We start from the raw sequence: 12,456 nt of genomic DNA, 5'->3' as shown, positions 1-12,456 counted from the left end.
TAAAATGATTGAAAAGAGATTTGAAGGGATGTATAAATGGAAATTGTGTCTTAAAAGGATTTTGTAGGATACACAAATAATTAATTTTAAAAGAGAGAATATATTATTTCCTTTTCCATTAAATCTTTTCTTAAAATAAGATTGTAATACTAATAATACTATGCTAATTAATCTCTTAAAATTAACTGAACATTATCAGAAAAAGAAGAAGATCAATGAAGCCATTAAAATTCATCATTCGATTTTTAAGTGATTGCTTTGCATCAGATTCATTTCCTCGCCCCAATGAATCCAATCTTGCTTTCATGGTAAATTTCTTTCTATCGAGTATTCAATAGTGATTCGAAACTATTAATTATTACTCGAGTATTCAAGAGAATAAGACATTATATATTGTCTTTCTCAAAATCTACTCGATTTCAAAATTATTATACACCCGAGAAACACGTTATTAAGAATCCATTAAAATATACAACTCATTCGTCGTAATTTAGTAATTTTTCATATTTATATACTATATGTTTCATGTAGAAAAAAAATTATTTCACATGATTGATGTAAAACTTTATTTAATTCTTTGTTGCAGGTTTGTGTAATTAAAATTAAAGTTCGTTCAAGTGGTTGGCAAAAGGCAGTCAACAGAGTATTGAGAAGCACCAACGGTACGGTATACTTTTACCTTTATAATCACTAATAATGATTTAACACGAATTTATCTTATTTTTCAGATAAATCAAATTTCACTCCAATTATAGTTTTGATGAAAAATGCTTAGATATACGTATGAACATATTAATTAGAAAAAAAAATTATATAAAAAACGATGAAACTAGCTTTGATAAACTCAATTGTTGTTCAGACATGTGAAAAATGAAGTACATGGTAATTAAAAACGAAAGTTATATGAAAATAAGTCAAAATAACTTTCATGAAAGACAAAATAAGGGAGATAAGTAAAGTGTGGAAGATTAATCATAGTTTGAAAAAGAATGGAAAAATTAGACTGGAGATGACATAATTTAGTGATATTAGATAGGTAAATATAAAAGTCGAAAATTAGAGTAGAATAGTATGGCCAAGGCTAGCTCACTCTCAACTTCTCCTTATTAGTACTCCGTATGTGTTATCCCATTACTAATAGAAATGGCCAAATACATAAGCAGATACCTAAATTTGTTGGGTTTTTTCCCTCAGGTACTTCAATTATGTAATTTTCCTATTGAATTATTGAATTTCCATAATTTGTTCCGTTTAAACAAACACCGTTGTTTGATGTGGAATCAGATTTGTGAGGGGTATTGATAGACGATACATATGTTGTTCCACGACTCATTAGTCCAATTGATAGTCAAAATATTCGAGAATAATTGTATTTTACTGAAGCCATTTGAACACATTAGAAAACAAATAAGGCTAACACGGTTTGTCTTCATTCATTTAATCAAAATTATTACAATTCGAACACAATTAAGGCATTTACAATAAAAAAGTCGATCAAAATCAACCAACAGTGTTTTAAAGGAACAAATTATGTGTGGTTCAATGATCAATAGAAAAATGACGTAGTAGAGGTACCTGAGAGAGAAAACCCAACAAGTTTAGAGATCTGTTTATGTATTTGACCAATAGAAATTATATCGAATACGTTATTGTTATCAACTTCTCGTTATTAGTACTCCGTATGAGTTATTTCATTACTGATAGAAATTATATCGAATACGTTATTGTTAATTACAGGAGTTCGTCAATTCAAATTTTCAGAAGGTGGAAAAGTAACAGTATCAGGGATTGTAGATCCAACTCTTCTAATGAAAAATTTAGCTAAATCTGGCAAATCTGCAGAATTAGAATGGATTCAATATGGTCAATGTTCAAGCAATTTGTTTCTTCCTCCAAAACCCCCAATCAACGGATTTCAAAATCAAGGACCATTTCGTAATTTCCATCATTCCAGGTTTGCTCTGCACCACCACGGCGGTCACTACGGCCTACCTCCGCCGCCCTACCCACCTTATCCCATGGTTGCGCCGCCGCCGGTGTTTTATTAGTCTGCTTCTACAGAAGGGCATATAAGTAATTGCAACATACTATGTAACTAGACTCAAATCGAAATCTATTTATGTAATTTTTTTAGTATCTGCATTGATAGCTCGATTATATTAAGAGCTCGATTGTAATTGAAACTTATGTGTTGCGAAGCACACTTTTTAGGGCCGTGCTTCTGACTTGAGTTTTTGATTTTTGTAAATTAAACTCGAGATTTTTAATTAATTAATTATTTTTTTATAATTTAATATTGTTCTTTATCAATGCTTTTTGACTAGTTATTGTAATTTGTAAGTGTTATTATATGAAGACTTATTTATAGTAGTTTTGTTGATATTTTTAGTTCGTTCTCTTATTTTATTTTGTTTACTAGTATTTATTTGTTGTAAATGTGAATTTATTCATCACTAGAATTATTTTTATTGTTGAGTTAAATTTACTTGTTCTAAGAGTCTATATGCAAAAGTGTGTGAGGATTTTGAATATAACTAATGGGAGAATTTTTTTATTTTATTTTTTGTTTTTCTTATAATCTCAATTTTAATCATTTGATTCATTATACGGAGAAAAAAACTGAGATAGTATTAATCACATGTGTATAGAATAAAAAAAGAAATATGAAGTTAATATTATAAAAAAAAATTAAATCCTTTGCAAACATTAATAGTGAGTAGATCTATTTTTAAAAATAAATAAATTTGATATTATAGATTACAAATCCAATTCTTTAACATGAAGATTCTTTTGGATATGTTTTCATTTTTTTTAACGATGATTTATTTTTGTCAATAATGGATAAATGACGCAAATCTTTTTCTTTTTTTAGGAAAATTAGTTAAATGGAAATAAAATAATCCATACTATAGCATAAAAATAAATGGGAAGAAAAATTTATCCCAAAAATAGCTACAAGAACAATTAAGTATATCTCTCTTTTTGTCTACTTTTGGAGATTTTCATTTTATCATAGGGTAATAAATATTTTTTACGTCGTAAATATTGCTTAATCATAATTTAGCAAAAAATATATATACGAAATACGCATGCATGTCATGGACGCATGGTGTGAGCCTTTAAAATGATTAATTTTTTGCATGATGACAAGTTTAATTTCATTAATGTATTTACGAGGCATGATTAATTAACTGGATAGTAAATTCTAAATATTTAATGATTTTATATTCCCACACCACAATGTTATACGAAATCTTGGAGATTATATAGTTATTGTGGATAAACAATATCCAAGATCTTTTTTCCATATAATTAAAGAATGATAATTGATAATTCTATTGTCTTATAAATATCTTCAAATATTCTTTAATTGTTTTACAATAAATATAATTCATCATTTCAAAGTTTGACATGAATACAATGTCCTTCTCTACATTAGAACATCAATTCATGATGCAAAGTTATCCATTCATGGTATGGTATACACAAATTTGTTTATCTTCGTCATTTTTTTATTTTAGTTTCTGCGTTAAAGATTGAAAACAAATTTTCTATAAAGCTTGAGTATATTCAACCTTCTCAAAGCTCATGTATATGATTGTATTGTATTTTTTTTTGTTGTTGGTATGTACTTACAAAAAAAAAAATTGTGGCATTTTTGTCTAATTGCTAAGTTCATTTTCTTTTATTTAATAATATATGTATTTAACATTTTTTTTAATTTTCTCATTGTTCTTTTTTATTTTTTTAAAAACAGACTTGCATTTTGTGGGTGAACAATCGCACTTCAGGATGGCAAAAAACTGTATCCAAAGTCTTCAAAAATGTTTATGGTACATACATTTGCGCTTTTAATTATATATATATATTTTTTATGTTAATATATGTGAGTTTGAATAGCATACTTTGTGGATATTTTTTTTTAAATTTTTATCGGAGTCATAATTAATCTTTAATTTGAGTCGTGAGTTATAGTAGGTGTTTCTAAATTTTTTAAATTTTATTTTAAAAAATTAGATAGTTTGACTCTCGTAATCTGAATCTACAACATGAGGATTGCGTATATTGAGTTGAAATTATGAATTCACGTTTATTTGATATTGTTTTTTTTAAAAATTTATTTTAGGTATCACGAATTTTAGAATGAACGGAGATGGGATGATTGAAGTTTCTGGAAATGTGGATCCAAAATTACTTCTAAAAAGGCTATCAAAAGCAGGGAAAAAAGCAGAATTATGTTGGTTTCAATTTGGTGAATGTTCAACTAATCTTTTTGTTAATCAATCTAATTATGGAAGACAATTAGGATATAATGGAGGACAATTAGGATATTATGGAGGACAATTAGATGGTAGATTTCTTCATTATGGAGATATTAATAATCCTCAATTTAATCGACGATCCAAGAAAAAATTTCAATTTTTAGATTATGATTCTAAATATGAATGCACCGTGGCGGCAGAGGCACGGGAACGTCGCCGCCGTCGAGCTTCGACAGCGGCGATCGCCGATGAAGGTGTCTCCTATTGTTGTTTGATGTGATATATAGTTTGATGTTTGATGTGATATATAATTTGATGTGATATATAGTTCGTATTGAGTTGTTGGTTTAAATATAATGTTCATTATAATTATTACTTTAACTTTTTTTATATGTTAGGTAATAACGAAATGTCTTATTGTGTAAAGGCATATTTAGATCGCGTCGTTATCTTATATAATTTGGAATACATTATACTCGTATTTAGATATAGCCCTATATACTTCAATATTGTCTTTAAAAGACCAAAATAACCTTCATATTTATACTGTACTCTAAAAAATAAATCAATTTCTTCTCAAACATATAATATACAGCGCGTAATTCGACAAAATGATATCTACGGAGGATAAAGCGTACGTCAAACCTTACCCCTAGTTCAGATGTAGAATAATTATTTATGATGGACCTTCGGCTCAACAAAAACAATACAAAAAGAGAATAAGCTAAAGTGAAAGGATAACAAACATTGTGAATAGTAACTACAACAAAATAATACGATAGTAACTACAACAAAATAATCCGATAGTTGAAAGTAATCAAAAATCATGTATGGTCAAATTTTATTGGCACCAAATGTTTATACCGAACCAAATAATTAAAGATGAATTAACCATGGTTAATTTTTAAATGTGCTTTTCTACTGGTTTGTATAGTAGAAAGACCATAAAATTCAGCCAAATAATCCAAAGCTTCTGAGTTATTGGTACAAATTTTCCACAATGATTCAACTTCACCCTTAGAGACAGTTCCCCACTTCTCACAATCATTGAGGAACTCCAACAAATTGGTATAAAATGAATCATAGTTCATTAGAAGCAAAGGAACAGGAAGTTGAGAGCCAATTCGTTCGAGTTGAATCAAAGCCATGATCTCAAAAACCTCGTCGAGGGTACCAATTCCTCCAGGAAGCGCGATAACAGCTGTCCTTTCAGAGCTTCTACATCTCACAACAGCATCCACCAGCCCGTGTTTCCTTGCGGAGAAAAACCTGAGTGCAAAACAGTTGATGAACTCAAGAAGCTATAAGGGGACTCTCCCTTTGACTGCTGGTCACGAAGTGAATTATTCGTGTAAGAAACGAATGACATGTTTGGTAGCATTTTAATTGTTATGTATGAAATTCGGCACACCAAGTATGGTGCTTGGTTACCAGCTTACAACCAAACGGCCCCTAAGAACATAGGAAAAACCATGCATTTGATGCTATGTTTACCTGCATGTAAGATAACTCTCTGATGGTAAGTATGGATGAAAATTTGTAGCTGTCCATTCCCCTGCTTCTTTACCTATCTTGAACCCGCCAACGGGCTTCCCTGCTTGTAGAGCACCTTGTGTGGCAGCATCCATTAAGCCTGGCCCAGCCCCGGACCATGTCGTACAATCTAATAGAGTTGCAATCTGCCGAACAAGTAGTATTTAGAAAACAATAGTCACAGATTCTTCTCCGAATAGTATTATGTCCTCCGTTTTAATTTGTTTGTCTTACATTCCTTTTAGACCGTCTAAAAAAGAATGTCTTTTCTTTTTTGGTAACTCATTAATTCACGAGGCATATTCACCAAAACATTGAAGGACATGGTACATTCTACATATCTTTAGTTTAAGACCACATGATTCGAAAGTCCTTTTTCACTTTCTTAGAACTCCGCGTAAGTCAAAATCAGAGAAAATCGAAACGGAGGGAGTACTTTTTTATACAAGCTACTTCATCTTTCTTTTTCTATTACTTCACCCAAACTTTGAGAAAGTTGACTAACCTTGTTCCCTAATTCAAAGGTTTTTATGTAGTGTGGATGTCCAGGACCAATCCTTGAAGATCCTAAATACACAACACCACGACCAAGCCTGTGTATTAATTCATAGCATTGCTCTATCTCTTTCTTGACCTGCATTTTCAACAGATTGTTAGTCTCAAAAACCTCAAAACCAGATATCTTGTGTAACCGAGATGCAATAAAAGTAAAGCAGCAATGCATCTAAAAGAAAACTGTGTGTTAAAAACTCAGATATTTAACAATTCACACAGAGTAAATGTCATTGAAAGTAACCAAACATAATTTAGTGACTGATTGCTATATCTAAAAACTAAAGAAGCACTTGACTGGAAGCATGTGATTCTCAAGCTTCCACCACTAACCAGTCAAATATAGACATGGTGCATAGCTTCTCATATAGGTTCTTCACGTCTAATCAAGCTGAGTCCATGCTGAGCTATTCAGCTGTTAGGCGTCAATTAGTCTTACATCAGCAAACGTTAAAGAAGAAAAGGTGGTGGGAGTACTAGATTCCTTTGAACCGAAAATCATGTAACCAAGATAAAGGATGCAAACAACAACAATCTTGACCGTTTGCAATGCTTCCAAATAGTAAAAAGGAATCAGAACTCGTCTTATTGAAAAGACGAAGAAAAGCCATTATTCAATCTTTCCTTTTTCTGGAGGATAGAATGGGTAAGGGCAAGTAAACTAATGGAAGAATGCTGCTAGACGTAAACAACTGATTGATTGTCGCGATATATCACTTGTTAGTTATTTAGTCCAAAGTGAGCTGCATCAACAATGTAATATAACTTGGGAAAACAGAATGAAGATACTTTCTCCAATCCACAAACAAATGATCGTGGTGTTTCACATTGAATTCTTTCCAGTTTTCCTTCTTCATTTCAGAGGAAGCATGTTCTTGAAAAGATGGATAAATTTAATAAACACTTTCGAAATTGAGAAAAATAGGACTCTATCTGGACACCAATGAGGCCTATGGTCATTTTAGCTAATGGTTCTTCCAATATGCTAGTTTGAACAACTTCCATTCATGTACTTCTCCCCCTAGGTACTTAGCTAACAGTATCCGATGCCAGCCTATATGCCATTCCTTTCAAGCTACCTGTAATTGATGGCTGATTTAAATACTAGCGATGATATCATTAAATCTTTTAACCTAAGCATAAAGTAATGCTATAGGTGCATAAGATCCTAATGTGGTCCATGGGAGGAATTACGAATAAAGGAACAATAATCGCTTGTTTGATCTAGCAAGAGTGGTGCTTGTTTCTTGCTGGCACTGAAGCAGTTTCTTAAAGCATCTAGATATCTCAAATATGCACTTCCCTTTTACAACATAAGAGTAAAGGGGCCACCACACTACAAAGGCCTCCAGATATCTTCTACTCCTATCACCACTCAGAAGACTCGAAATTTTTAAGTCATCATCCCACTCCACACTCAACCTGTGCACGTTAAAGTACTTACACAAAGATACAGATAAAATCTCTTTCTTATAAGTCCGAAAATGAGATAAATTCGTATGATTTTTCCTTTTGACAAAGTGAGCGAATAGCGTGAAGGTAGAGAGTATCTCCAATCTTGTACTGCTAGCAGCTTCTTTAATCACTAATCTAACATTGCAGCATAAATCTTTCTTAGTACTGAAAACCTCAGTTAGGATTCACTTGTTCTTTCTTTTCTGCAAGACAACAGGCACATAGTCTCTTCAACTCATGGGTTCTCAAACAACAATACGAACGAGATTTGAATATATAAATTATAAATTTCCCACGTCAAAATCCCAAGTTAGCATCTTTTTGTGTAAAATGAGATCATAATGTCCTCAAAATTTGAAATTTTCAAAACAAAATCCAAGTTTGCATCAATCCAAAAATCACATTGAACATCCAAAGTTAGAACCTTTTGTTTCTTCTTTTCGTTTTGACAGGTTACAAAGTTTGAAACTTTTACCCAATTTCTACTTAAATTTACACAAATTGCTACAAAATAAAGCCTTTGCAGCAACTAAATAGATTTTTTTTCCTTCTCTGCCTTTTGACAAGTCCCAAAGCTAAAAACTAAACCCAATATTTACTTATATTTACACAAACTGAGACAAAATGAAGCATATAAGGAAGAGCCGCCCAGTGCACTAAGCTCCCGCTATGCACAGGGTCCAAGGCTTACTCTTCGAACCGGTGAACTCCTGATCACATGACAACAGACAAAAACAAAGCATATGCAGCAGCTAAATAGATAACTAAATGGGAATTTTCTCTTTTTCACATCTGACAATTTTCAAAGTTGGAAACTTCAACCCACTTTTTACTACACAAATTGGGACTAAAACAAAGCATAAGCATCTGCTAATATTACCCAACAAAACAAGAAATGGGTCATAAAATCTATTACCTCATTAGGACTTGTTCTTTCTTCAAAATCAATTGATTCATTCTTGCAACAAAATGAGATTCTTGATTGGTACTTGAGCTTTGGCAAGTAAAGATTAAAACCCCATGTTTCCTTTCTCATACAAGACCCCAAATTTACATCTTTCTTATGATGATGAGAGCTTCTTAGAAAGATATTAGCCATTGAAATGGTACTATCTGCAGCAAACCCCATTTTTTTCAATAGAGGGAACAAAGCTCTCAACTTGGAAACAATATATGTAACAAAACTTACCCCTTGTTTGAATGGTTGTTACCCCTTCAAAAAAAAACACGTTTATTTCGATTGTTACTAAAATACTATCATATTGTTATCGCTAAGTAATAACTAAAAAAGTTTATTTTATGTGATATTAATTTAATATGTTTGCATAATTATTTATTTTATTTAATTTTTTATTAATTGTATTTCTCTTTTTTATCTTTTCTTTCCGTAGTAATTTTAGTCCGTTTGTTATTCTTTTTTTAAATTTATTTTTTAAATTATAAATTTACAACTATTACGTAATGACAAAAAAACAATACAATTTATCTAATTATTATATTCTATAAAACAAATATAATAATATATTATGAAACAGTACAAACAACCATCCAAAACAAAATATTAGTTAATTGTATGATTATAGTAACTTGGTTATTTCTCATAACATAATTATAATTTAAATGTAATTACATATTTGAACGGCCAAACTATAAGAACCAAAATGTGAAAAACTGAGCAAAACGACTACGTTTAACTGAAAGGGCAATAAGGAAGGACAAAATTGGAATTGTGAAATAGCTAGGGTTTGAATTTATAAGCTGATAAAACCCAACTCTTGCAGAGCCGTCGTCCGTCTTTGAGAAAATCGAAACCCTAAGGACCTCCGTCACCGGCGACAATGGGTAATGGAATCTATTCATCATTTCATATTTTTAATTCTTCCATTTTATTCGTTTAATATGTATAATTGGAATAGCGAAGTGAATTTAATGGAGAAATTTACTGTGATATTGTATAGGTATCTCTCGTGATTCTATGCACAAGAGACGTGCCACTGGAGGAAAGCAGAAGACTTGGAGGAAGAAGAGAAAGTATGTACAATTTTTTCATATTTAAGCAGCATGCTATCTTTTGTTAATTGTTAACGTGATCTGCTAGATTTAGCATGATTCTGGATTTAGAGTTTATTCAGATTGTTCGATGTATAGAGGTAGATCTGGAGGCTGCTCATTTTTTTAAAGTGATTCCTCACTTATGTGTTCGTATTGTGTTATTATTATGAAATATAATGAAATTTGTACATGCATCCAATTCTATGGAGTTTAAGTTATTGATGTGTACCTATATTGCTTGTTATCTCCAAAAATGTTGTAGAACCTGTTTAAGTGGACCTATGTTGATTGGAATCTCCAAATTTGCACTACTTTTGGGGGATTGACATTTTTGATTAACATAGATGTGGACATAACATAACAATTTAATTGGGTTTAGGGAAGTTTTATTAAGGAAGCAGCTTTGATGATGAAGTTTTGTTCTTTTGTGGTGATTCTCGGATTTTGTTGCTGAATGAGAAAGGAGTTAGTCTAACTAATGGGCCGATCCAAGAAGGGAAAATGTAGAAAAGAAAGTTTTTTTGGAGAACGAAACGTAGAAGAGAAATCAAAAAGCAAAGAAATTTAGCTGTAAGTGAAGAGAGGAAAAACATGAAAAGGGGATTGATATCTCATTGATCCTTTCTTAACAATGATGAATCTAACTGACTTAAGCCTATGCACTGGTCATTTTTCCCAGCTGATATATTACTGAAACTAACTAACAAGAAGGATACGACTAAAATGAAAAGTTACTGATGTGTACTACTGCAAATTTGGTTTGCTTCCTTCCTGATTATTGGGTAATCTCTCTTGATCAGGGATTTTGTTAATTTCTGATATAAAGTGGCTGATATGTATGAAAAATCTGGCTTTTTTGTGGTTACATTTTGAGATTGACTCCGTATCTCCTGCTTCTGTGAAGGTATGAGCTTGGCAGACAGCCCGCAAACACAAAGCTGGTGCCAAATGCTAAGACTGTTAGAAGGATAAGAGTCCGAGGAGGTAATGTGAAGTGGCGTGCTTTGAGGTTGGATACTGGGAATTTCTCTTGGGGTAGCGAGGCTGTTACAAGGAAGACTCGTCTGTTGGATGTGGTGTATAACGCCTCTAACAATGAGTTGGTTAGGACACAAACCCTGGTGAAGAGTGCAATTATTCAGGTTGACGCAGCTCCATTTAAGCAGTGGTATCTCCAGCACTATGGAGTTGAAATCGGTCGCAAGAAGAAGACTGCTGCTTCTTCCAAAAAGGAAGGAGAGGTATTTGAATTGTCTTTTTCAACTACATGCTTCTCCTATATTATGTGATAATATTTTCCTTATCCATGATTCCATAATCAGTTATATTTTATTTGTCTAACGTTCTTATTCTAATTAAAAAAAAACAAGTGAAACTTTCTTTTTGATAAAGGTTGCAAAGCTTTAGCTACAACCAAATTTAATAGAAGTCTTTCTCTGTTTTGTTGACTTCTATTTGTATGATCCAAACAGGAGGCTGAGGCTGTAGCAGAGGAGAAAAAGAGTAACCATGTCCAAAGAAAGCTGGAAAAGAGGCAACAGGATCGCAAGATTGACCCACATGTCGAGGAGCAATTTGCTAGTGGGCGTCTATTGGCTGCAATCTCATCGCGACCTGGCCAGTGTGGTCGTGCTGATGGGTATGAATTCTCTTATCATTATGTATTGTGATATTTCGGTGAAAAATGCCCAATTCCATTGGCTTACACATCTTCTTTCAACGAACTTTGACAGTTACATATTGGAAGGAAAGGAACTTGAATTTTACATGAAGAAACTTCAGAAGAAGAAAGGGAAGGGTGCCGGTGCTGCTGCTTAGAGTTGCAGGCTCCAATTTTTAAATTATCAGAACAAATTAGATTTTGGTTTTTCTTCCCTATTCAACAGTCTCACTTCATTTAAAGGGAATGATAAACTTCTTGTATCAGAGTTAGATTCAAGTTTGTTTTGCATATGCTTAACTGAGAATTTTGAGAACCACCTACTTTATGAAAAAAAAGAATTTTGAGAACAGCCTTAAAAGTTGCATCATTAACTGTTTTCTTAATCAGTGTTGAGATGGATCTTCTGCTGAACTTTCATCTTGTTTGTTGCACTTCCAATAGATACCTTCAAACAATTGTGGGGTAGAGAAATTGTGTCCGAAAGATCCTCAATTCAAAATAGAAGTATCCCCAACTCTACAATCAATCTCTCACACATCCTTGCGTGATTATTATATCTTCTTCGCATGTCTGAATCAAAATTCAACTTTGGCTCCTCCATAATGTTTGTTATTGAAGTCACTCGTTTTAACTTTCATTTGTATATCTTCATTTTCTAGTTGTGGACATTCTTGATTGGTCAATAATCTGTCTTATACAACAATATTGGTCTATTATACAACAATATTGATCTAACCATCACTCTATAAAACGTAAGTAAATAGTTTAGTAACTATAAAGATATGACATATGAATCTAACTCAATCCTAATTAGCTCATGAAGAGAGAATTGTCTAAGTTCATATATAAAGAGACCACAACTCTATTTCCTAACCAATGATACTTTTACCTACTCGAACACACCTCTTCACGCCCACGCCCAAGTGCAGCGTGGTCCGA

At 32.3% G+C, this 12,456-nt stretch overlaps 3 protein-coding genes across 3 annotated transcripts; 2 read left to right on the top strand and 1 right to left on the bottom strand.

The window, feature by feature from the left end:
• Window positions 1–63: 63 nt before the first annotated feature.
• On the top strand, window positions 64–2,384 carry LOC101260067 (heavy metal-associated isoprenylated plant protein 33-like). Its single transcript, XM_004244026.5, has 3 exons — window positions 64–308; window positions 587–662; window positions 1,738–2,384. The coding sequence occupies exons 1-3, from the start codon at window positions 216–218 to the stop codon at window positions 2,046–2,048; spliced, it is 480 nt and encodes a 159-aa protein (XP_004244074.1). The 5' UTR covers window positions 64–215; the 3' UTR covers window positions 2,049–2,384.
• Window positions 2,385–5,076: 2,692 nt separating this feature from the next.
• On the bottom strand, window positions 5,077–9,040 carry LOC101255512 (probable cytokinin riboside 5'-monophosphate phosphoribohydrolase LOGL10). The gene is made up of 4 exons (XM_004244010.5): window positions 8,719–9,040; window positions 6,301–6,429; window positions 5,757–5,941; window positions 5,077–5,531 (listed from the first exon to the last, which is right to left on the bottom strand). The coding sequence occupies exons 1-4, from the start codon at window positions 8,929–8,931 to the stop codon at window positions 5,150–5,152; spliced, it is 909 nt and encodes a 302-aa protein (XP_004244058.1). The 5' UTR covers window positions 8,932–9,040; the 3' UTR covers window positions 5,077–5,149.
• A 369-nt stretch (window positions 9,041–9,409) lies between these two features.
• Window positions 9,410–11,875, top strand: LOC101256398 (small ribosomal subunit protein eS8). Its single transcript, XM_004244013.5, has 5 exons — window positions 9,410–9,644; window positions 9,761–9,833; window positions 10,759–11,095; window positions 11,327–11,493; window positions 11,588–11,875. The coding sequence occupies exons 1-5, from the start codon at window positions 9,641–9,643 to the stop codon at window positions 11,670–11,672; spliced, it is 666 nt and encodes a 221-aa protein (XP_004244061.1). The 5' UTR covers window positions 9,410–9,640; the 3' UTR covers window positions 11,673–11,875.
• Window positions 11,876–12,456: the final 581 nt, after the last annotated feature.

The sequence above is a fragment of the Solanum lycopersicum genome, chromosome 7 (assembly GCF_036512215.1).
Source record: "Solanum lycopersicum chromosome 7, SLM_r2.1".
NCBI lineage: Eukaryota > Viridiplantae > Streptophyta > Magnoliopsida > Solanales > Solanaceae > Solanum > Solanum lycopersicum.
This window is presented reverse-complemented; position numbering and strand designations above follow the sequence as displayed.